The 22,392-nt window shown below is 47.1% G+C and overlaps 2 protein-coding genes across 4 annotated transcripts in view; one reads left to right on the forward strand and one right to left on the reverse strand.

The window, feature by feature from the left end:
- The first annotated feature begins 707 nt into the window (after positions 1 to 707).
- On the forward strand, positions 708 to 18,057 carry DDX55 (DEAD-box helicase 55). 3 transcript variants are annotated; one of them, XM_082418257.1, is made up of 15 exons: positions 741 to 870; positions 974 to 1,163; positions 3,752 to 3,802; positions 3,896 to 3,982; positions 5,154 to 5,245; positions 5,325 to 5,387; positions 7,257 to 7,406; positions 8,362 to 8,551; positions 11,643 to 11,725; positions 13,578 to 13,709; positions 14,559 to 14,651; positions 15,517 to 15,631; positions 16,105 to 16,273; positions 16,766 to 17,058; positions 17,318 to 18,057. In XM_082418257.1, exons 3-15 carry the CDS (start codon positions 3,773 to 3,775, stop codon positions 17,492 to 17,494), a joined length of 1,674 nt encoding a protein of 557 aa, XP_082274383.1. In that variant the 5' UTR covers positions 741 to 870; positions 974 to 1,163; positions 3,752 to 3,772; the 3' UTR covers positions 17,495 to 18,057. The 3 variants fall into 3 exon arrangements, with proteins under 3 accessions (XP_082274382.1, XP_082274381.1, XP_082274383.1); XM_082418255.1 differs by lacking the exon at positions 974 to 1,163 and having other exon boundaries at positions 709 to 870; XM_082418256.1 differs by lacking the exons at positions 974 to 1,163; positions 14,559 to 14,651 and having other exon boundaries at positions 708 to 870.
- EIF2B1 (eukaryotic translation initiation factor 2B subunit alpha) overlaps positions 17,731 to 22,392 on the reverse strand; it is a 6,166-nt gene continuing 1,504 nt past the window's right edge. Inside the window, exons 3-6 of the mRNA XM_082417034.1 lie at positions 21,786 to 21,793; positions 21,219 to 21,630; positions 19,796 to 19,921; positions 17,731 to 19,098 (exon numbers count right to left, since the gene is read on the reverse strand). Coding sequence (XP_082273160.1) covers positions 18,934 to 19,098; positions 19,796 to 19,921; positions 21,219 to 21,630; positions 21,786 to 21,793 — 711 coding nt within the window. The 3' untranslated portion in view covers positions 17,731 to 18,933. The remainder of the gene's footprint in view (positions 19,099 to 19,795; positions 19,922 to 21,218; positions 21,631 to 21,785; positions 21,794 to 22,392) is intronic.

Below are 22,392 nucleotides of genomic sequence, written 5' to 3' on the forward strand. Positions count from 1 at the left end.
ATAGAACAGAAAAATTCCCATTATCGTAGGATTTACCTTTTAGAAATTATATGGCATATTAATGATAAATGATATGGAGGAAAAATAAAGCAGGGTAAGTGGATTAGGGAGGCATCACTGAAATGATATTTGAAAAGTCCTGATGGATGTAAGGGAGCAAGCCAAGCCGAAGGTATGGGCCCAGCTCATAATAGCTGGTCAGTAAAAGCTTGCTGAATGAATGTACACGTGCACGAGTCAATCCAATGGTGAACCCAGGAATAAGCTGCAGTGTTCCTGTTTAGGTCTCTGACCTCACTTCCTCGGAAGTAAACCAACATTTATTGTGTAGTAGGCAGTGGATCCCCACCATCACCCTGTTTTGCATATTTGGGGCTCCCGAGCTGGGGTATATTTCTGTCAACTCCCTCCAGACCCACTGTCGTTTGGCCAGGACGCGGTGTTGTGCAGCCACCTGCCTCCGACTGGCAGGGAAAGTGTGAGAGCCGGGGCAAAAGCCCTCCCGCGCAAATGCCTGCTCGATGTGGAAAGGCGCTCCGAGCCCAGGTGGCTGCTCTGGACGAACGGCACCATGGCCGGGTCCCCGCGGCCCGCTTTCATCCGCCGGCTGTCGGCTTTCCACCCTTCTGCGGCGAGGGCGCCTTCCCCCGCCCTCCGGAACTTTGCGACTGGAGCATGGTTCCGGGCGCGGCCTGTTGGCGAGCGGAAGCGGAAGTGCGCCCGGGAGGCGTCGGAGTGGTAGCTGCGGTGGCGGAGCTAGCCATGGAGCACGTGACGGAGGGTTCCTGGGAGTCGCTCCCGGTGCCGCTGCACCCGCGGGTGCTGGGTGTCCTGCGGGAGCTGGGTTTCCCGCACATGACGCCGGTGCAGGTACCCGGGGCCGGGGAGGTGGGCCCTCGGTGCGCAGGGGGCAGGTGGGGAAAGGGAGGCTCAGGGCGGGCCCGGCACCCGCTGAATTGGACGCGGCCGGTAGGTGTTAGGACTCGCATCCTGGAGTTTTCACCCCTCCGGCTGGAACTTTGGCCACGTCTTTCTGCTGCGCCGACTCGGGTGATGCCAAGCTGGTTAACGATCGCCAGGCAGAGGCGGCAGGCGGCGGCGCACCTGTGCCAGGGTCTTCACCGCCCCCACCCCGCCCTTAGGTGCTGGGACCCAAGTGCCTGGTTCGTATTCTCCCCCTACCCCCTCTAGCTGTGAGACCTTGGGCAAATGACTTAACCTCTCTGTGCTTCATTTCCTTTTTCTGTGAAATGACGAAAATAGTATTACCAGAGGGTTGTGGCGGAGATTACCTAAGACAATTTTGCGCACATCATGGGCGCTCGGTAAATGTTACCTGCTGTCATTGTTGTTATTATTACTTGGGCTAAGTGAAGTGTCCTGGTCCAGTTTATTCATTTATTCAAGAAATTTCTTGAGGACAAACTACGTATTGGGTACTTTTTTTCTAGGCTCCAGGGATTTTGCAGTGTTGGTCCCCACTCATGGGCCTTGTTTTCTAATGCAGGAGAGAGAGAAAGGGATAAAGGAATAAGGTAATTTCAGCTGGTGATAAGTGTTGTGGAGCAGACAGTGACAAGAAGGTACAGGATAGGAGATAAGATAGGGGAGGCCTCTCGGAGGAGGTGTCGTTAAGCTGCTGCCTGAATGAGAAGGACCTGGCTGTGGGGTGATTGGGGGCATGATATTCCAGCAGAGAGAAATGCCCGTGCAAATGCCCTGGGGCTGGAAATGAGCTTGGAGGAACAGAAAGAAGGCCTCTGTGGCTGGAGCAGCACGAGTAGTGTAAGAGGTGAGCAAACCGGGTGCTGGATCGTGCAGGGTCTTCCTTGTAGGAGGTTGTATTTTATTCTAAATGCAGCGGGAAGCTGTCTTCCATGGGAAACTGTGCAGAAAGGGAAGGGATGTGACTGCGGTGTAGAGAATATTCTTTAGAAGAATAAGAGGAGAAGTGAGGAGGTCCATTAGGAGGCCACTATCAAGTTAGAGGTGATGGTGGCTTGGAGTAGACAGGAAGCAGTGGATATTGAAAAGTCAATGTTGGGGGCTTCCCTGGTGGTGCAGTGGTTGAGAATCTGCCTGCCAATGCAGGGGACACGGGTTCGTGCCCTGGTCTGGGAAGATCCCACATGCTGCGGAGCAACTAGGTCCGTGAGCCACAACTACTGAGCCTGCGCGTCTGGAGCCTGTGCTCTGCAACAAGAGAGGCCGCGATAGTGAGAGGCCCGCGCACCGCGATGAAGCGTGGCCCCCACTTGCCGCAACTAGAGAAAGCCCTCGCACAGAAACGAAGATTCAACACAGCCAAAAATAAATAAATAATTAAAAAAAAAAAAAGTCAATGTTGGGATAGCTTTGGGGTTCCTGAGGGGCCAGATGTGGGGTTCATGAAGGAGGAATCTACAGGGACCCTGAGGTTTTTGTCCTTAGCAGCTGGGTGGATGGTGGTATCATTTATTGAGATGAGGAAGGCTGGCAAGGATAACAGGCTTCAGAGGGAAAATCAGGAGGGTTCTGTTTTGAAATGTTAAGTTGAGATGTCCATAGGCTCCTCAGGAAAGATGTGGAGGAAGCAGGCAGTGCTCTGTGCCCTGCCTGGGACTGTAGTGCAGACAAGACCCAGTGTCTGCCATTGGAGTCGATGGTCTAGGTGCTGTCCACTGTGGTGGTCACTCACATGTGGCTATTGAACACTTGAAACATGGTGAGTCCGTATTGAGATGTGCTCTAAGTGTGACATGTACAATGGATTTTGAGGACTTAGTGTGAAAAACGAATGAAAAATCTCATTTTTTTTTTTTAATAAATTTATTTTATTTTTGGCTGTGTTGAGTCTTCGTGGCTGCGCGTGGGCTTTCTCTAGTTGCGGCGAGCGGGGGCTACTCTTCGTTGCGGTGCGCGGGCTTCTCATTGTGGTGGCTTCTCTCGTTGCAGGGCATGGGCTCTAGGCGCGCGGGCTTCTGTAGTTGTGGCTCGCTGGCTCTAGAGTGCAGGCTCAGTAGTTGTGGCCCATGGGCTTCGTTGCTCCGCGGCATGTGGGATCTTCCCGGACCAGGGCTCGAACCTCTGTCCCCTGCATTGGCAGGTGGATTCTTAACCACTGTGCCACCGGGCAAGCCCCCCCTCCCTGTTTTGACAACCCAAAATGTCTCCAGACATTGCCAAATGTTCCTTGCAGGCACAGAAATCACCCAGGCTGAGACTTACTTGTGTTGAAGCAGTTAGAAAAGTCCTACACGTGCTGCAATGGGTGAGCTCAGGCTCTGGGGACCAGGAGTGGAGTGTGGTCCTGGAGGGGGCATCCTTGAAGCCAAGACCGGAGTCTGCTTCAGGTTCAGCTGCTCGTTGCTGCACCCAAAGGGCCAGGCCTCTTGTAACCCTGTGGGTTTTCTGCAGTGTTTATAATTAGAGGGCCTATTTAAATCGTTGTTTGTGATACTAGAGCTGGAAGGAACACAGTGTCTTCAAACCCTTCCTGGTCCAGAGAGGAAGAGTAGGCGAGGCAGGGCTAGAACTCAGGACCCCCAAATCCCAGCTTGGCTCACTTGCCCTCCATGCCGTCTGTGTAGACACCGCTGCTGTATTACCTGTGAGCTGACCCCACTGGGGTCCCTGGTGGTGGCTGTAATTGGAGTCCACTTTGTGGTGGGGTCCAGTGTGACCAAGGCCAGCCTTGTGTTCCTCGGGCTCTGGGCCTCATCGGTGGAGTCACGGCATCCTCTAACCAGTGCTCTGCCATCTCTCTTTTCAGTCTGCAACCATCCCTCTGTTCATGAAAAACAAAGATGTTGCTGCAGAAGCGGTGAGTACCTTGTGTAAATGCAGCCTGTCTTCCTGTTTTCCTTCCAAAATGAACTGTGAGGAAAAGCAAACGGAAACTTTCTGCCCTTTGCAGGTCACAGGTAGTGGCAAAACACTCGCTTTCATCATCCCCATCCTGGAAATTCTCCTGAGAAGGGAAGAGAAGTTAAAAAAGAGTCAGGTGAGGATAGCTAAACGGTTTATTTTCACTCAGTCATCAGAGAGTTCACAGTTGAGGAAGAAGCTGGTCAAAAGCTTGAAAAAATAAGAAGGAAAAAGTACAGTCTGTCCTCATTACTTGCAGATTCTGTGTTTATGAATCTGCCTACTCCTTAACATTTATTTGTAGCTCCCTAAAGCAGCACTCAGTGTGCTTTCGTGCTCATGCATGGACTTGTGTGGGGCAGTGACAAATGGGAGTCGCCTTATGGCACTTTCCCAGCTGAGTCTGATCAGGGCAATACTGCCTTCTCGTTCCACCTCTCGGACTGTAAGCGGGTGTCCTTTTCCTGGTCAACTTACTGCTGTGATTTTTTTTTTTTTTTTTTTTGGTGATTTCACTGTTTAAAATAACCCCCAAACATAGTGCTGAAGCGCTATCGAGTGTTCCTGAGTGCAAAGAGGCTGTGATGTGCCTTACGGAGAAAATACATGTTACATAAGCTTCTTTTGATAGTGCTGTTGGCTGTGAGTTCAATGTTAATGAATCAACAGTATATATTAAATGAGGTGTCTTTATTTAATAATTTAATTGAAGTATAGTTGACTTACAAAATAAGGTATCTTTAAACAGAAATATATGTATAAAACAAGCTTATGTATTGATAGGTCGACACAAATGTGACCAGAGGCTTGCAGGAACCTAACCCCATTTCCGCAGGAGCAATGGTCCAGTATTCGCTAACAGCATATGTGGCCGCTTTGTAGAACAGAATGAGGACTGACTATAATTCAAAGTACAGTTGACTTTTGAACAACATGGGTTTGAACGGTGCAGGTCCACTTAAATGCGGGTTTCTTTCAGTAGTGAATAACTCTAGGTCTACACCAGCCGAGGTTGGTTTAATCCCTAGATGTGGAATTGGGATATGGAGGAACCAAACCGGTTATGTGGAGGGCCAGCTGTAAATTATTTGCGGATTTTCGACTACGCAGAAGGTTCACATCCCTAACCCCGCCATCATTCAAGGGTCATCTCTCGATGTGTACCGTGACCGGGCGCTGCTGAAAAAGCCCAGGAAGTGCTGTTTCTCTGGGAACCTTCGTCCATTAGGTGGAGGGTGCGTCTTGTGTGAGTTCAGCTCTGCAAGCCCTGGGCTCTGCTAATCGTGTGCCTTCCCCCGCATGGGCAGGTTGGCGCCATAATCATCACGCCCACGCGAGAGCTGGCTGTTCAGATAGATGAGGTCCTGTCGCATTTCACGAAGCCCTTCCCACAGTTCAGGTAAATGGGAGGTAGGGTCCCTGTCAGCCATGGGCTGTGATTTTGCCTGACCTACTCAAAGACACTTTTCTTGTTTTAGCCAGATTCTCTGGATCGGAGGCAGGAATCCTGGAGAAGATGTTGCGAGGTTTAAGGAACACGGGTAAGTTGCCTTGCTTGCTCTTGGCATTGAACCCAAGAGGAATCGACACGTGATCTAGGCTTAACCGGAAACCCCCCGCTTCAGAAGCCCCCTCCCCACAAAAAGTTCTTTCTTCAGGCTAACCTCCCATTTTGCTCACGGGCTTATGATCTCGTCCCTACCGTGGTGGTCTCTGACCTCGCCCCGAGCCCCAGACACACAGATAATCCACTTGTCTGCTTGGCATCTCCCCAGGCGTCTCACAGCTGTTGCAAACACGTCTACAACAGGAGCTTGGAATTTTCATCCCCAGACTTGCACCTCATCTGGAGTTGCCTGTTCATCTGCCCCCGTTGCTTCTCCTGAAGTCAGGGGTTCAGCCTCGGCTCCTCACCGTCCCCTCCACTACCCCTGACAGTTAACTGTCACCACATCCTCTGCATTTTCTCTCCAGAGCGTGTCTCTAACCGTCAGCCTTCCCGTCTCCACCTCTCCTACTCATTTCTCCCCTGGACTCCTGCAGTAGCTTCTCTGCCTCTCTCTCTCTTCTGTGTGTGTCTGCTCTTGTCCCCGATAGTCCACGCTCCGCGTAGCAACCAGAATGCCAGTCAGGTCGTGTCACTCATTGAAAGCTCTTCAGTGGCTCCTGCTGGCCCTTGGGATAGATCCTAGTGTTTGCGTAGGGCCTGTGAGCCACCACTCTCCACTGCTGCCCCCTTCACAGCCCGCCCTGCTGCCACAGCGGGCTGGCTTTCTCCCAGATGCTGCCCGTGCCAGGCTCTTCCGTGTCTCCAGGAGGCTCGGGAAAGTCGGGGTGGTGTCTGTCCGGCAGCATTTTACCTTCAGAGCCTAGAGAGGCGCTGAGCACACGGCCGGTGTTTCATAAACGTTTGGAATGCGTGTTTGAATACATGATAGCCATCACTCCTTGGCATTGTATTGTCCCACGATGAATAAGGTTTGTAATGAGCAGCAGTAGAATTTGTGCCCAGTTTGTCAGTGAATCTTAATAAAGAAAACTATTTTTCTTGAGCACTTGCTGTGTCCAGCTACAACGGGCGATACTCTGCAGCAGGGGTCACGGACTCGAGTTGCTACAGGGCTCAGAGGATACTATAAACGTGTGAAGGGGTGGGCGGGGAGTGGGGGGAACTGGCTAGTTCATGCCTGCGTACTCAACCCCAGCTGATCGCTGCCCACAGAACTCTGGGCTCAGTTCTCCAGGTTTTGAATTTTTTAAAAAGAATATGGAAGTCCAGATTTTTGTGTGTTATCTCCAGATTTTTTGAACTGTTGGCATGTAATTCACATTTGAAAAAAACAACAACAAAACTTTCCTGCAGGTCACCCAGTCTGTGGGGGCCACGTTTGGCTTTCAGTCTGCCAGTTTGTGATCTTTACATAAAATTATCTCTAGTTCTGTTGACATTCTCATTTTATAGATGAGTGACCTGGGACCTAAAGTGGTTGAGTAAAGTCAGGGGGTGAGCAAACCCTTTCTGTAAAGGACCAGATGGTAATTATTTTAGCTTTGTCGATCACACAGTCTGTGTCATAGCAGCTCACCTCTGCTGTTATCGTGGGAAAGCCGCCAGAGGCAACCCATGAATGAAGGAGGATGTGTAGTTATGTGCCAATAAAATGTCACACAAACAGCAGAGGCCAGATGTGACCTAAGAGCCAGTTTGCTGAGCTCTGCCCTTCATCTCAGCCTGGAACCCAGACCTGTCCCCTCACGGCGCAGCCTTCTCTTCCCACTATGGTGGTCTCCCTTCTCTTCGCTGGCATTTTAGATGACTTTTGCTGGGGGGAATACAAAACTTGGTGTTTGGAATCACAAAGGTCCCCGAGATCCAGCAAGTGTGGTAAATGTTAACTTTGTTTTCATAGTGGGAACATCATTGTGGCAACCCCAGGCCGCCTGGAGGACATGTTCCGAAGGAAGGCAGAGGGCCTGGATCTGGCCAGCTGCGTGAGGTCCCTGGAGGTCCTGGTGTTGGATGAAGCGGACAGGCTTCTGGATATGGGGTTCGAGGCGAGGTACTGGAGTTTGGACTTCATGGGCTTCGGGTGACACGGGATGAAAGGGAGCCCAAGGTGGAATTCCTTTATTACTCCATGACTGTCTCTATTAGCCACACGTGAATTTCTTTTTTTTTATAAATTTATTTATTTAATTTTTTGGCTGCGTTGGGTCTTCGTTGCTGTGTGCTGGCTTTCTCTAGTTGTGGTGAGCGGGGGCTACTGTTCATATGGTACACGGGCTTCTCATTGCGGAGGCTTCTCTCGTTGCGGAGCACGGGCTCTAGGCGCGCGGCCTTCAGTAGTTGTGGCACACGGGCTCTAGAGTGCAGGCTCAGTAGTTGTGGCTCATGGGCTCTAGAGCGCAGGCTCAGTAGTTGTGGCGCACGGGCTTAGTTGTTCCGCGGCACGTGGGATCTTCCTGGACCAGGGCTCGAACCCGTGTCCCCTGCATTGGCAGGCGGATTCTTAACCACTGCGCCACCAGGGAAGTCCCCGCATGTGAATTTCAAATCATTAGGATGTTTAATCTTTCAGATTCTTCCACACAATTTAAATTCCATTTCTTCTGTCTGTGATGTTCTTAAGATGTGTTTTCCTCCATGGCTTCTTTAAAAGTTTCTGTGAGTTTTAAAAAAGTAGTTTTATTGGGATATAATTCATATGTTACACAATTCACCCATGTAAAGTGTACAGTTTAATGGTTTTTAGTCTCAAAAAGTTTGTCTTAATTTCACTCTTTTAATTGCCCCCCATTATAAAAGTAAAATTATATGCTTACGTTGAAGAAACCTTGGGAAAATGAGAGTATAAAGAAGAAATGAAGATCGCCCATAATCCCACCTCCCAGTAGCAGCTACTGTAAATATTGTGATGGTTTTCAGTCTTTTAAAATAACCTGTTTAGTATCATAAAACACCATTTGTTGATTATGCTGATAAGTGAGGGGTTAAGATGAGCCCTCTCTTTTTAGCATAAACACCATCTTGGAGTTTTTGCCGAAGCAGAGGAGAACGGGCCTGTTCTCGGCCACTCAGACGCAAGAAGTGGAGAACCTGGTGAGAGCAGGCCTCCGGAACCCTGTGCGCATCTCGGTGAAGGAGAAGGGCGCGGCGGCCAGCGGCACGCAGAAGACCCCCTCCCGCCTGGAGAACTACTACATGGTGAGCGCTGGGTGGTCTCACTGGCTCCTGCAGGCCATCGAGGAGGCTGTAGGGGTCTAAGGTACAGCGTGGGGACTGGGGTTGTTAACAGTGTCGTGTACTTGAAATTGAAATTTGCTAACAGAGTAGTTCTTCAAATACAAAAGGGAACTATGTGAAGTGCTGGGTGTGTTAATTCACTTGATTATGATAATCATTTCACAGTGTACGCGCATGTCATCACTTCGTACACCTTCAATGTATACATGTATAGATTTTTAATGTGTAAAAATGCTTAAATATATACAATTTTTATTTGCCAATTATACCTCAGTGAAGCTGGAAAAAATAAAACAAGTATTATAAGCCAAAGCAATTTACTGAAAAAAATTACTAATTTTTTTTGACTTGAACTGCTTTCAGTAAGCTTAGTTATGTTTTTCTTGGGGCCGCGCCGCACAGCACGTGGGATCTTAGTCCCCCGACCAGGGATTGAGCCCGCCCCCTGCAGTGGAAGCGCGGAATCCTAACCATTGGACTGCCAGGGAAGTCCTGTTTTTCCTTTTAAATGATCAGCTATAATAATTGTTTTAACAGCTTATTAGATTTTCCAAGTTTTATCAATATGATGTACAGTGTTCCCACTGATATATGTTGACTCTTAGCAATTAAAACAAATAAGCAAGCAAATGGGACTTCCCTGGCAGTCCAGTGGTTAAGAGTTTGTGCTTCCACTGCGGGGGCACGGGTTTGATCCCTGGTTGGGGAACTAAGATTCTGCATGCTGCATGGTGCCGCCAAAAAACAAAACAAATAAGCAAGCAAAAAATAAGTGCTCTAGAGACTGGCTTTCAGTTTTCTAGGAAACTAAATCTATAAAATGATACCCTGTGGCACATTTTTAAATGCGTTTGGGGGGCTCCCCTGGTGGCGCAGTGGTTAAGAATCCGCCTGCCAATGCAGGGGACACGGGTTCTAGCGCTGGTCCGGGAAGGTCCCACATGCTGTGGAGCAGCTAAGCCTGTGCGCCACAACTACTGAGCCTGCGCTCTAGAGCCCGCGAACCACAACTACTGAGCCCGTGTGCCACAACTACTGAAGCCTGCGCACCTAGAGCCCATGCTCCGCAACAAGAGAAGCCACGACAGTGAGAAGCCCCGTGCACCTCAACAAAGAGTAGCCCCCACTCGCCGCAACTAGAGAAAGCCCACGTGCAGCAAGGAAGACCCAACACAACCAAAAACAAAAATTAATTAATTAATTAAAAAAAAATGCATTTGGGGACAGAGCTAGGGTACATGCTATGTGTGATGATGCTTGTCATTCAGCAAGTAGGTGAATAAGGAAGTTAACGCAGGCATAACTGTATTTTAAGCAGAGTCTCCAAGGACGGTGTGTATGGACCTCCTGTCGCCAAGTGATCAAATGTTTTTATTACACGTGTACGGGGTGTGCTGGGTGCAGGCACGGGACATGCTGGGTTCCCGGCCCGTTAATATGAGCCTGAGTTAGAGAAGGGCACAGCCAGACGTGCAGGTGAAACACAAAATCGAATTATGGCCTCTCTGAAGGAGACTTTGTTGGGCGACAGTGTTCTGCTCTGTAACCTAAATGGTGTTTTTCGATTTACAGCTGGGAGTTGCTGAATTTGCAGCAGTAAATCCTAGCTGCCCTTACTTGTAGTTTCCTCACAAAGCAGTGGGAGGGCTTTTGGAAATGTGATTGTTAGTAATGAGGCCACCCTCTTCTGTTCTCTACCATCACTGGGTCGGGCCAGGGGCATCTAGAGAGGATGGTCAGCCAGGGTGGCAGCGCCATTTGGGGACTGGGAGAACCCGCAGGCCAGTGTCACTGCTTGACAAGGCGCATCGAAATCGTCAGCCAGGAGATGGGGCTTTTCTTTTGGCCGAGAGGGGCTACTCAGCTCCTGAACACAGTGACATGGTCACGGAGAAGTGGGCCGTTTCCAAACCAGTGTCCCTCGTGCTGCGGACTGTGAGGGCGATGAGGTGGCTCTCTTTTGGGTCGATTCATGGGGAGATTGAAGGCAGAAGAGTTTGCAGATCAGAAAACCACCTCTGCTGCAGCTGCCTGGAGGATGCGTTTGAAATCAGGCAGGAGGTGTTATACCCGGTGTTGCTATTTCTGCTTGCAGCCGGGCTGGTAAAGTTAGGCGGCCGGCTTTTCCCAGGGGAGGGAGGAGGTGGTGAATAGTGTAGTGGTTACGAGCAGAGGTGTGAGGGCAAGGCCGCCCAGCTGCACAGCTAGGCTTTGTCCCTTCCTAACTGCACTAGTTCACCACTTGTAAAATGTTAGCACCCATTTCGTAGGGTTGGTGGAGGATTGGTTTATTAATACAGATGAAGGTTTTAGGCCAGCGCTTAGTGTGTAGTAAGTAGTAATAAATTAGCTTTGGAGCCCACTGTGGCCGCTGCTGCACTCTGCTCTTTTGCGTTCATTTAAGTGACTGCATTTAGAGATGTCTGAGTGCGTGAGAAAGAAGTCCCAGACTGAGGGTTTGGTTAGGGTAAAAATAGGGGGATGCATGCAGGTGGACTTAAATGTTTCCAATTTAGGAGCACTTGGTTGCTTTATTAAGAGAGACTGGAGTCTGTCTCCATGGAGGTCTGTGAAATAATTCTGTGCATTCCGCTGTGGAGACCTGTGTTTACCTTAGAGCAGGGATTTCTGAACATGGCTGTGCCTCAAGATCTCCTGGGCACTCTTAAGTAATACGGACCCTTGGGTCCAATTCCACATGAATCATAATCTGTATGCTGTGTCCAAGGATGTGCATTTTAAAGACCTCCCCTGGGGATGGTGTTATGGCCGGCATGGCGCTGTCTGCATGTTGGGGTTTGGGAGGTACTTACCGCACTGGGTGACTCCCTGTCCTCAGTTACATGACTTTGTGACTTAACGTGTGTCAGCAGCCCAGGCTGATGTTTATTCTGGTCTCGGTAGACTGAGTAACATTCTGACGAACGTCTGTCCCTTTTCATGGAGGAAATTAGATTCCTTAAAATTTAAGGCCGAAACTGAAAATAGCTATGGGGTTATTTTTGTCAGCAAATTTGTTTTTATTTTATTGGTTTTCCTTTTTATTTTGTAGGTATGTAAGGCAGATGAGAAATTTAATCAGCTGGTACATTTTCTTCGAAATCATAAGCAGGAAAAACACCTGGTCTTCTTCAGGTAATACTTCTGGAGTTCGGCCACACCCAGAACGTGCACATGTGTGTAGCCTTCAGGTTGTTTGTCTGTTAGGAATGTGTTTGGCTGCAAATGACTTCTGCAACTCAAGCTGGAGGGGTTTATTTTTCTCCTGTAAAAAGAAGTCCAGAGGCAGGCAGCTCCTGACGTTGGTTTCCGTCTCAGCAACGTCAAGACCAGTGTTTCTTTAGCTGTCTTGGCCTTTCCTTCCTGTAGGTCACCTCCTAGTTTTAAGATGACCACGGTGACACCTGCTGCCACATTTGCATTGAAAGCAGATAAAAGAGGAAAGGCAGAGAGGGGGGAAGGGCAGTGCTCGCTATATCCGGCCCTTTTAATCAGAAAAGCAAAAGACTTTCTCAGACAGCCCCCTCCCAAGCTGACTTCTGCTTTCCTTGTATGGGCCAAAGGTGGGTCACCCAGCAGCCCCTCACTTTAGGAGATGGGAAAAAAACAAGTGGGTAGCTGTCCCAGCCTCTGTAGTAGAGGGAGGTGAAGGAGGAAGTGGTTGGGAGGGTGTTTGATCCACCAGCCTAGTGTCTGCCACACTGGGGTGTGTCCTGTTGTCAGAGCGCAAGATAGGAACAGATGTGTGCATCCTTTGGGCTGTTTTTTTCCTCCTCCAGATATACCTGTGGTGTTGTCTTTTTGGCAACACCAAAAGAATTTTATGTTTCTTTTCCATCCATCATGTCACCAATAAAATGCATTAGCTGTACTGTCCCACAGTTAGAAACACAACCTGGTACACACACAAACACACACACACACACACACACACACGAAACTGAAACAAAGATTTAATAAAACTGCATTTGACTAGGTGGGATGTATTCTGATGCTTTCTGTTCTGTTCTGCTCTAATTTTTTAAAAATGCTGGTCCAGACTCACCAAATTGATTTCAGAACCCACCAGATTGCTTTCAGGATCTGTGGGTTGTGACCCTAGTGTGCAAAACTGCTTTATTATGTACTGATGTGACTCTTGGTGGAAACTGGGGAATCTGGCAGCAGTCAGTTAGCACAGGTGTTTAAGACAGGAGATTTAGACAGGAGTTAGCCCAAATTGGAATCCTGCAGCCTGGTGTGGGAGAACATGGGAGATGGAATCAAACCTTCCTTCTGGTTCTGCCTCTGCCACTCACTCATACTGCCTCTCTGTAAGCTTCAGGTCCCTCATCTACAAAAGGATGTGACATCCCTTTGGAATCCCTCAAATAAAAAAGGTGAACTTTATTAGAAGGGGGCTGTGTAGGGAGTTCACAGACTCAAAGAGAAAGTTGGGTGCACCGCCTCTAGGGAAGACAGGATCTGGGGGACCCAGATGGCCATCTGTTTAGGGCACAGCCTCATTGGGATGACCCTGCTCCAGTCCCCTTTTGTCCTCGACTCCAAGTCCAATGTCTAGGATAGAGGACCTGAAAGGTCTGGCTTCTGCTGAGCCCTTGGGAACTGCACTGTTTGGGGAAGAAGCAGTTCCCTGAAGGAAAAGCAGGAGTAAAGCTATATTTAAGATGTCATTGTTCTTGTTGTGAAGGACTACTTCAGTTTCATTAGTTTCTCAGGGAGCCAGGGAGATCCCCTTGCTAGAACAGCTTTAGACAGTAGGAATACATTGTTTGGGTTTTAACTCCTGCTGAAGGGGTTTTGTCAAAAGACTGGCCTTCCCCTGGCCGAGAGCTTAGTTGTGGATGATATGCACAGCCATTCTCCTCTGCAGCCTCCTGGGACGGCTGGGTGGCCCCCACTGCATCTAGTGCTCGCGGCCTCCCTCCCCCCATCGCAGGAGGACCAAGGCGGCCTGCGACTCTAAGCCCTCTGTCCCCTCTCGCAGCACGTGCGCCTGCGTGGAGTACTGTGGAAAGGCTCTGGAGGCCCTGGTGAAGGGCGTGAACATAATGTGCATTCACGGAAAGATGAAGTATAAGCGCAATAAGATCTTCACGGAGTTCCGCAAATTGCAAAGGTGGGTTGGCTTCCTTGGAGGTGGCAGATCTCCAGCCACTCTGCTCTTTTGCAGGTCGCTCTGCCTCGAAACCCTCACATGTGTTTCCCTGCCTGGAACTCTCTTCCTCCTCCAACCTGGTTATCATATCTTCTCTGTATAAATATCCAGAGCCCGTGCCCTCTGTCCTGACCCCATTACACTTTGCTACACTGACTTCCTTACTTATCTGTCAACTTCCCTGCTAGGTTTTAAGCTCCATAAGAACGGGAACCTGTGTTGTGTTCATTGCCCCAGTGGGGCTTTGGTAGCTGTTTGTTGAATGACGGAACAGACAGGAGCAACCCGTTAAAGGCTGCAGATTGTCAGCCGGTGGCTAGGCTGTAGGGAACTTGTGGCTCTAGTGATCATAACTTGATTCTGTTTGTGCATAGAAATAATACTTCTCTGTGTTTCTTAATCATTGAGCCTTCTGGCTATGTTAAAAGCAATCTTTTAGGCAAAGTGATAGAATTGACGGATACACGACAGTCTGGGAGGGAAAATTTCATTTGTTTTTTTTAAATGGCTGCAAAGGATTAGACCAAATACTGTGTTTGTTTTTTTTTTTTTCTTTTCCCTCAATGGAAATATGCTAATTTAAAAAATCTTCTCAGTGTCTCCTCCCCACCTCTTTACAGATTTCACTGAGAACTTGTAAAGTCCTAGAGGTTCTTAGGAGGAAGAAAAATCAAAGTGTTATTCCTGTATATTTGCTTCTATGAGAGATTCTGCAACCTGTGTCGTTACTGTCATCCCTCAGTAAAGACTGCTTGACGGTGAGGGAGACAGTGGCCTCCTTACTCAGCGTGGTGTTTTCTCATTTTCTAGTGGGATTTTAGTGTGCACGGACGTGATGGCCCGAGGAATAGATATTCCTGAAGTAAACTGGGTTTTGCAGTACGACCCTCCCAGCAATGCCAGGTACAGCATGAGAGAATGTTACCCGCTCTGTCTAGGAATCTAGGCTAATGAAATAGGAATCCTGAGGAAGAAAACATAATGATGGTTGTCAAAACATTACGAAATAGCAAAAATAAGGGAACTGGTGAGCTATCATTGATAGGTCAATAGTGATACTGTATTATGCAGAAATTTCAGTCATTTTCAAATACTTTTTAATAGATCTTTTTTATTTACTTATTTATTTATTTTTAAATTTTTTGGCTGCGCCACACAGCATGTGGGATCTTACTTCCTTGACCAGGGATGGATCCCAGGCCCCCTGCATTGGAAGTGCAGAGTCTTAACCACTGGGCCATCAGGGAAGTCCCTCAAATACTTTTTAAAGTTCTTGCAGAAATGCACATGATAGAGTGTTTAAAGGAGAACAATATATATACCATATATGAAGATGTCAGTTATTCTCTGAAAGCAAGCATATATTCCTGATAAATGCCTGCAAACATAGGAAAGCACCTGTAAATACAAACTCGTAAGCAATAGTTGTTACTTCCTGGGGGAGGGGGGGGTCCTCATAGGTCACTTTTATTTTCTTTTTTACGCTTTTCATTGTTTTCCAAATTTTCTACTGAGACTGCGTCCTCCTACCTGTACCATCAGATAGGCATAAATTTAAAAGTTTTACAGTTCACAGTAAATGTCTAACAGAACCCTCTCTGGTTTGCACGTGTACTTTAATCGCCAGCTGTTCTATAGCACTAATAAGCGGCGGGTTGGGATGGAGCCCCTCGGGTCATTTTAGGCGCATCAGCCGTGCGGCTGCAGGCCTGTGCTTGCTCGGCCAGCGTCACGTGGTGACCATGTTCCCGCCCCTTGTTGTTCACAGCGCCTTCGTGCATCGCTGTGGCCGCACAGCCCGCATCGGCCATGGCGGCAGCGCGCTTGTGTTCCTCCTTCCCATGGAAGAGTCGTACGTCAATTTCCTTGCACTTAACCAGAAAGTAAGCTGTCTTCCTTTTTCCTATGGAATGTCCAATGCTGGGGTAGTTGAAAAAGTTCTTTTCCAGCAAGTGGGGTCCAGAACTTAGATTAGGGGTTGCAGACACACAGCGGCCAGGCTGGTGATGTCAGTGCGGGAACCTGGCTGGCTTTGTGGCTGTGGAGAGGCTCTGGGGTACGGCCACTGCTCGGCCCCAGCTAAGTATCACTAGTTGGGAACATAGACCTATGTTGCCATACTTTCCAACCAGAAATCAGGATTGTTAGGTAAAATCTCATTTTAAACTTCGCTTTAAAATTTTTTAAATACTTTCTGGACCAAGTGAAATACTTTGCTTGGATTTGGGCTTCCAGGCCTCTGCTTTGAGATTAAAATAGATTGTTCTGCCTTTGGTTTTACTGGCACTGGCTCTTATGGGGTAGCCTTGGGGATGAGGTGATTCCAGCCAGAAGTGACGCTGCGGTCCCTGTGCAGTGCCCCCTGCAGGAGATGAAAGTCCAGAAGAACACAGTAGACCTCCTTCCAAAGCTCAAGTCCATGGCCCTGGCCGACAGAGCTGTGTTTGAAAAGGGCATGAAAGCTTTTGTGTCGTACGTCCAGGCTTATGCAAAGCATGAGTGTAACCTCATCTTCAGATTAAAGGGTAAGTTGGACTTCTTCACATAATTGTATCTCCATCTGAAACATCTGATGGTTTTAGAAGTATTACAAGTATGAAACTGCTTTGTTTTATAATAATGTCAGGCCTATGCCAGGGTTAATGTATTCTAAACATTTAAAAGAAAGTCTTCCTGGGAATTCCCTGGTGGTCCGGTGGTTAGGACTCTGAGCTTCCACTGCAGGGGACACGGGTTCGATCCCTGGTCGGGGAACTAAGATCCCGTGTGCTGTGCAGCGCAGCCAAAAAAATAAATAAATAAGAATAAAAGACAGTCTTCCTTGGGTTTGAGTAGACAGAGAATACACTGGCTGCTGAGTATTCCTTCTTAGTAAAAATGTAATTATTTTAATTCTAATTAAAATGAGCCCATTAGATCATTTAGGTAGACAAAATTATATTGCTATGAATGTTCTGTGGGTTGATGCTTATAATCCTATTTTGGGTGTGCTAACTGCAATGTTTTGGTTTAATCAGATCTCGATTTTGCAAGTCTTGCTCGAGGTTTTGCCCTGCTGAGGATGCCCAAGATGCCAGAGCTGAGAGGGAAGCAGTTTCCAGATTTCGTGCCTGTGGACGTCAGTACAGACACCATTCCATTTAAAGATAAAATCAGAGAAAAGCAGAGGCAGAAGCTATTGGAGCAACAAAGAAAAGAGAAAACAGAAAATGAAGGGAGAAGAAAATTCATAAAAAATAAAGCTTGGTCAAAGCAGAAGGCCAAAAAGGAAAAGAAGAAAAAACTGAATGAAAAACGGAAAAGGAAAGAGGTAAAGTTTGCATTTTTATTATTTAAATACTCAACTTAGAATTGTGAACAAGTTTCACTGAAGTGTAGTATCTAGTTATCTTCTAATAGGAATTGCATAGGACTCTCAGATTTCTAAACTCCCTTGGTGGCCTGGGTGGGGAATGCGCTGTTTGTGGAAGCTGATCTAAGAGCTTGTAGTTACTGATTAAAAATGCTGGTTTCACTTAGAACACTGTTGCTGAGAAATTCAGTAGCTTGTTGATCTCTTCTGCACTCAGGGTTCTGATATCGAAGATGAGGACATGGAAGAACTTCTTAATGACACAAGGCTCTTGAAAAAGTTTAAAAAAGGCAAAATTACTGAAGAAGAATTCGAGAAGGGGCTGTTGACAAGTGGCAAAAGATCAGTCAAGACAGCAGATTTGGGGATCTCAGATTTGGAAGATGACTGCTGATTCCTGCCGCTCAGGTGAAATGCACGAGAGCAACGGGAATGCCAGGAGCTGCCCTGCGCTAGCAGATAGCTCACCCATGCGTCTACTGAACAGAACTTCAGCAGACGTCCGGGAAGAACCACCTCTCCCAAAACTGTTGTTGCAGGCGGGGGAGATGTGAGGGGTTTCACGCTCATGAATATTTTATTAAAAACATACCAGCCTTTGAAGTCTAACAGAAGAAAATGTAAATTAACTGAGTGTAAATAACAGATGTCAATATTTATTTTGATGGGTTACTCAAAGAGCTCATTTTTTGGTGGCTATTTTATACTTATTTTTTAACATAAAGATACTGATGTAGACTTGACTTTAGGCCTTTTAAAATTCCTCAGTGTTTTCAGGCCCCTGATCTCCCTGGATGTCCTTCTCCCTGGACTTCAGTTCTTTGATGTACTGTGCAGAACACCTGTACAGCCCCTAGTACTGTTTTATTGGTGAGTATCTGAAAAAGAGAGGAAGCAAGTCATTCTGGAAAAGAAAATTATTATGCCTTCTGTTGAATAAACTGTATTTCATTCTGATTGTGCCTTAAGTGTGTGAAGGTGGCTGCATAGTGTCTTTACCAAGATGGACAATACATCTGGGCCTGGGGTCAGCTTGCAGTACCGACGCAACGCCATATCAAAATCTTTCATACAGTTTATTTGAAAAGATGCTGAATTGTTCCCAAGAACAATTTTAAAAAAGCTGTTCAGGACCCAAACATGTTTAAATTCACATCTTTCCCAGATACAGAATTAAAGTTTGCAAATATTCTGGAAGGCGTCTTCGTAAGTGGTGAGCTGTGCAGGATACTCCTGCCAAAGACGCTGTTTCTCCCTGTCTTGGGTCCTCGTGTTAGTTTGCACTGTTTGGCTTGATCCTTTTTTGGAGATGACTGACAGCCCTCAGCTCACGTTCACCGCCGGAAGCCTGATGCGGATTCAGCAAGGGTTTCCTGCCTTTCTCACACGGCACCGTGTAGCCTGCGTCCGGGGCGGCTGTTGGTTGCTGGAGGGGCGCCTGGCTGCACTTGGGACCCCTGCTCTCTTAGGCCTGCATGGCTTTCATTGATGCTTCTGGCAAATAAGTCTGGAGTGTGGGGAAGATGAGGGAGGGGGACGGGGCACATCTTCTTTCATCAGTCAAGTAGCCCATAATCTAACTTGTATTTCTGGAAACTGGAAATGAATGAAAGTGTCTGGAAACCATAAGCACAATTTAGGTTGGGTTTTAGGGGAACCATGAACATATTTTAGATGAGACTGAAATGAATAAAAAATTCTCCAAGACATATGATTTTAAGTCCTTAGTCGATAAAATTTCATAAAAAACAATTCAGTTTTGGCCTGGCTCATGGAGGGGCCAAGAGGCTGCTCCCAGCATCAGCTGTGCGCCGGCAGGAAAGGGCCCGGCGGTTACAGATAGAGCTTGATGAGTTCGTCGCTGACTGCTGAGGGCGTCAGCACCCCCAGGTCTGTGAACAGCAGTGTGATTAAGGAAGGGGAGGTGTAGTCGACCCACGGGTGCTGCTCTTTGAGGTCCTGTCCAGTCTGCGCGGACTTCAGAGTATCTGCCTTGTACTGAGGAGACAGGAAGCATACGTTAGTCTGCCCCACGTGTTCAGGGCTCTGGACTGGAGAGGCCTTGGCCTGAGCAGTTAGTGTGCTCCTGCCTCAAAGTGCTCTCTGGAAACGGGGGGAAGCCAGCTGTGCAGCACACTGGCGAGGGGGACGAGTGTGGCTTGGGTGAGCAGATCATTAAAGAAAAACTTAAGCCACGTGTCCCCTCACTGGTGTGCTGGATTAACTCCTCCAGACCTCTCAAGACAACCATTTAGAGCATTTATAGAGAGCTTACTAAGTGCCAGGCACCGTGCTAAGTTCTTCCCATGGATTATCTCAGAATTGTTATAACCCTTGTACAGATAACTGAAGTTCACAGAGCTTACAATGAAAGGACTTGCCCAAGGTCACATGGTTAGTAAGTGGTGGAGATGGCAAGTGAGCCCAGACAGCTGAGCCAAAACTTCGACTATTACCAGTTTCCCCTGCCTCCTCGGCCTGTATCCAGTGCTTAATTGAATGAGAGACAAAGACTTAAATTCTGGGGACAAATTAGGCTGTTCAACAGCCACCAACTTATCTTTGTATCCTGAGTATTGGAAAAAATAGCAGTGGGAAGTGAATAACTTAATGGAACATTCTTAGCACTGCGTTTTTTTCCCAAAGGTTTCAGTTTAGACTCAAATATACCCCTTCAAATATGTAAAACTCTTGCCTTAAACTTATCTGGGACATCTTGCTGGTTTAGTGGGAAGAGCCGTACAAACTTGAAACTTTCTGCAACAACATAAAAAGGCTTGTTCTGTGCTTTGGCACACACGGCCATCTGGTTGGTTCCAATCTGGGAAGTCAGAGAAAAGCGGAGAAGGGTGAGATCTTATAGCACATCTGAAGTGGAAGCAACAGAAAGTATATGAGTGAACGTAATATATGTACTTCTGGCTTTGGAATTAAAGAGGACCTTTAAAAAAGAAAACAGACGTTTCTCCAAAGATATACAAATGGTCAATAGACACATGAAAAGATACTCAAGATTCTTAGTCATTAGAGAAACACAAGTCAAAACCACAATGGGATACTGCTTCACATCTACTAGGATGGCTATAGTTAAAAAAACAAGTGTTGGCAAGGACGTAGAGAAATTTGGAATCCTTGTACGTTGCTGGTAGGAACGTTAAAATGGTGCAGCTACTGTGGGAAACAGTTTGGCAGTTCCTCAAAAAGCTAAACACAGAAATAACATAATACCCAGCAATTCCACTCTTAGGTATATACCTCAAAGAATTGAAAACAGGAACTCAAATGGGTAATTGTACACCCATGTTCATAGCAGCATTGGTTACAATAGTCAAAGGATAGAAACAACTCAAGTATCCATCAACAGATGAATGGATAAACAAATGTGATGTGGTACATTATGCAGCCATAAAGAGGAATGAAGCACTGACGCATGCTACAATATAGATGAGCTTTGAAAACATCATGCTAAGTGAAATAAACCAAACTCAAAAGGACAGATATTGTAGGATTCCACTTACATAAGGTACCTAGAATAGGCAAAAATCATGGAGGGAGAAAGATTAGGGGATGGGGAGAGAAAAATGGGGAGTTTTGCTTACTGGTGACAGTTTGGGGTGATGGAAAAGTTTTGAAGACAGACAATGGTGATGGTTGCACAACAATGTGAGTGTAATTAATGCCACTGAATTGTACACTTAAAAATGATTAAAATGGCAAATTTTTATGTTATATATTACCACATACAACAAACTACCATGAAATCTTTCCATGTTAAGCAACAGATAAATTTTAAACGTTATACTGATGTCAAATATGCTCCATTAAAAAGAAAAACCAACCAAAAACTCAGTTCCAGTTAAAGCATGTTTTGAAAAAATACAAATTACATTCTCCTAATTTACACAAATCAATCTCCAAAGCAGGAAGAAATCTGAACAAAATCTGACCGCTGCAATGGCTCATGGGAACTGGGAAGCCATTGGCTGCAGGGGTGGAGTCTTGAAGCTAAGCAGGGTTAGAGGAACAGATCGTTAATAATACAGTGCTAGCTGGGTGTCTGAGGTCAGTGATGTAGCTCCACGCCCGAGCAAGGGCCCGTGGAGAACTGATGCTCCTACCTTGTTAATGATTCCTCCGTTTTCAACAACGCCTTCAGCACCAACAATGACAAGATCCACTTTCTCCATGATGTAGCTAAGGAAATTAAAAACAATTTTTTTTTTAAACTTTTGGGATGTATGTATGTATGTATGTATGTATTTATTTATAGCTGTGTTGGGTCTTCGTTTCTGTGCGACGGCTTCCTCTAGTTGCGGCAAGCGGGGGCCACTCTTCATCGCGGTGCGCGGGCCTCTCACTGTCGCGGCCTCTCTTGTTGCGGAGCACAGGCTCCAGACGCGCAGGCTCAGTAGTTGTGGCTCACGGGCCCAGGTGCTCCGCGGCATGTGGGATCTTCCCAGACCAGGGTTCGAACCCATGTCCCCCGCATTGGCAGGCCGATTCCTAACCACTGCGCCACCAGGGAAGCCCCTAAAAACAATTCTTTAATGCTCCCTTTTCTTTGCTCTTCTCAGTAGCATCATCACCTGCAAAGATTAATACTCCATTTTCACCAAGGTTAAGTTCCTCTCATAACTTTCTTCCAAAGAGCACTGAACACATGAGACAACCCCTGGCGCTGTTACCGGTTCTGCTACAGGGGCACCAAGACCTGTTTTGGTCATGACACCACAATAAGACGTGTAACTCACCCTGCCACCCAGTAATGTACACGCATACATGTGCAGCTGAAGCCAAGGATTTCATGACCCGGCATTTATCCTTACTACATGTGGCACATTCTATTTTCCTTTCTACGTTAATACAAACAAAATTTAAAGACCTGATGTGATCTGAAGTTGGAGAAAAATGTTATGTAATTCAAGAATCTTGAAGGTAGGGTGAAGGCCAATCTACCTTTTGAAATGAGCAATTAGGGACTTCCCTGGTGGTCCAGTGGTAAAGAATCCACCTTACAATGCAGGGGACGTGGGTTTGATCCTTGGTCGGGGAACTAGGATCCCACATGTCGCGGGGCAACTAAGCCTGTGCGCCACAGCTACTGAGCTCGTGCGCCTCGACTAGAGAGAAGCCTGCGTGCCGCAACGAAATATCCCACGTGCTGCAACTGGGACCCGACGCAGCCAAAAATAAATTAAATAAATAATAAATAGATCTTTAAAAAAAATGAGCAATTAGTAGAATTCTTTAAAATGTTTACTCTTAAACACATTCCTAATCTCCTTAATCATC

Source organism: Balaenoptera physalus, assembly GCF_965194825.1.
Source record: "Balaenoptera physalus genome assembly, chromosome: 12".
NCBI lineage: Eukaryota > Metazoa > Chordata > Mammalia > Artiodactyla > Balaenopteridae > Balaenoptera > Balaenoptera physalus.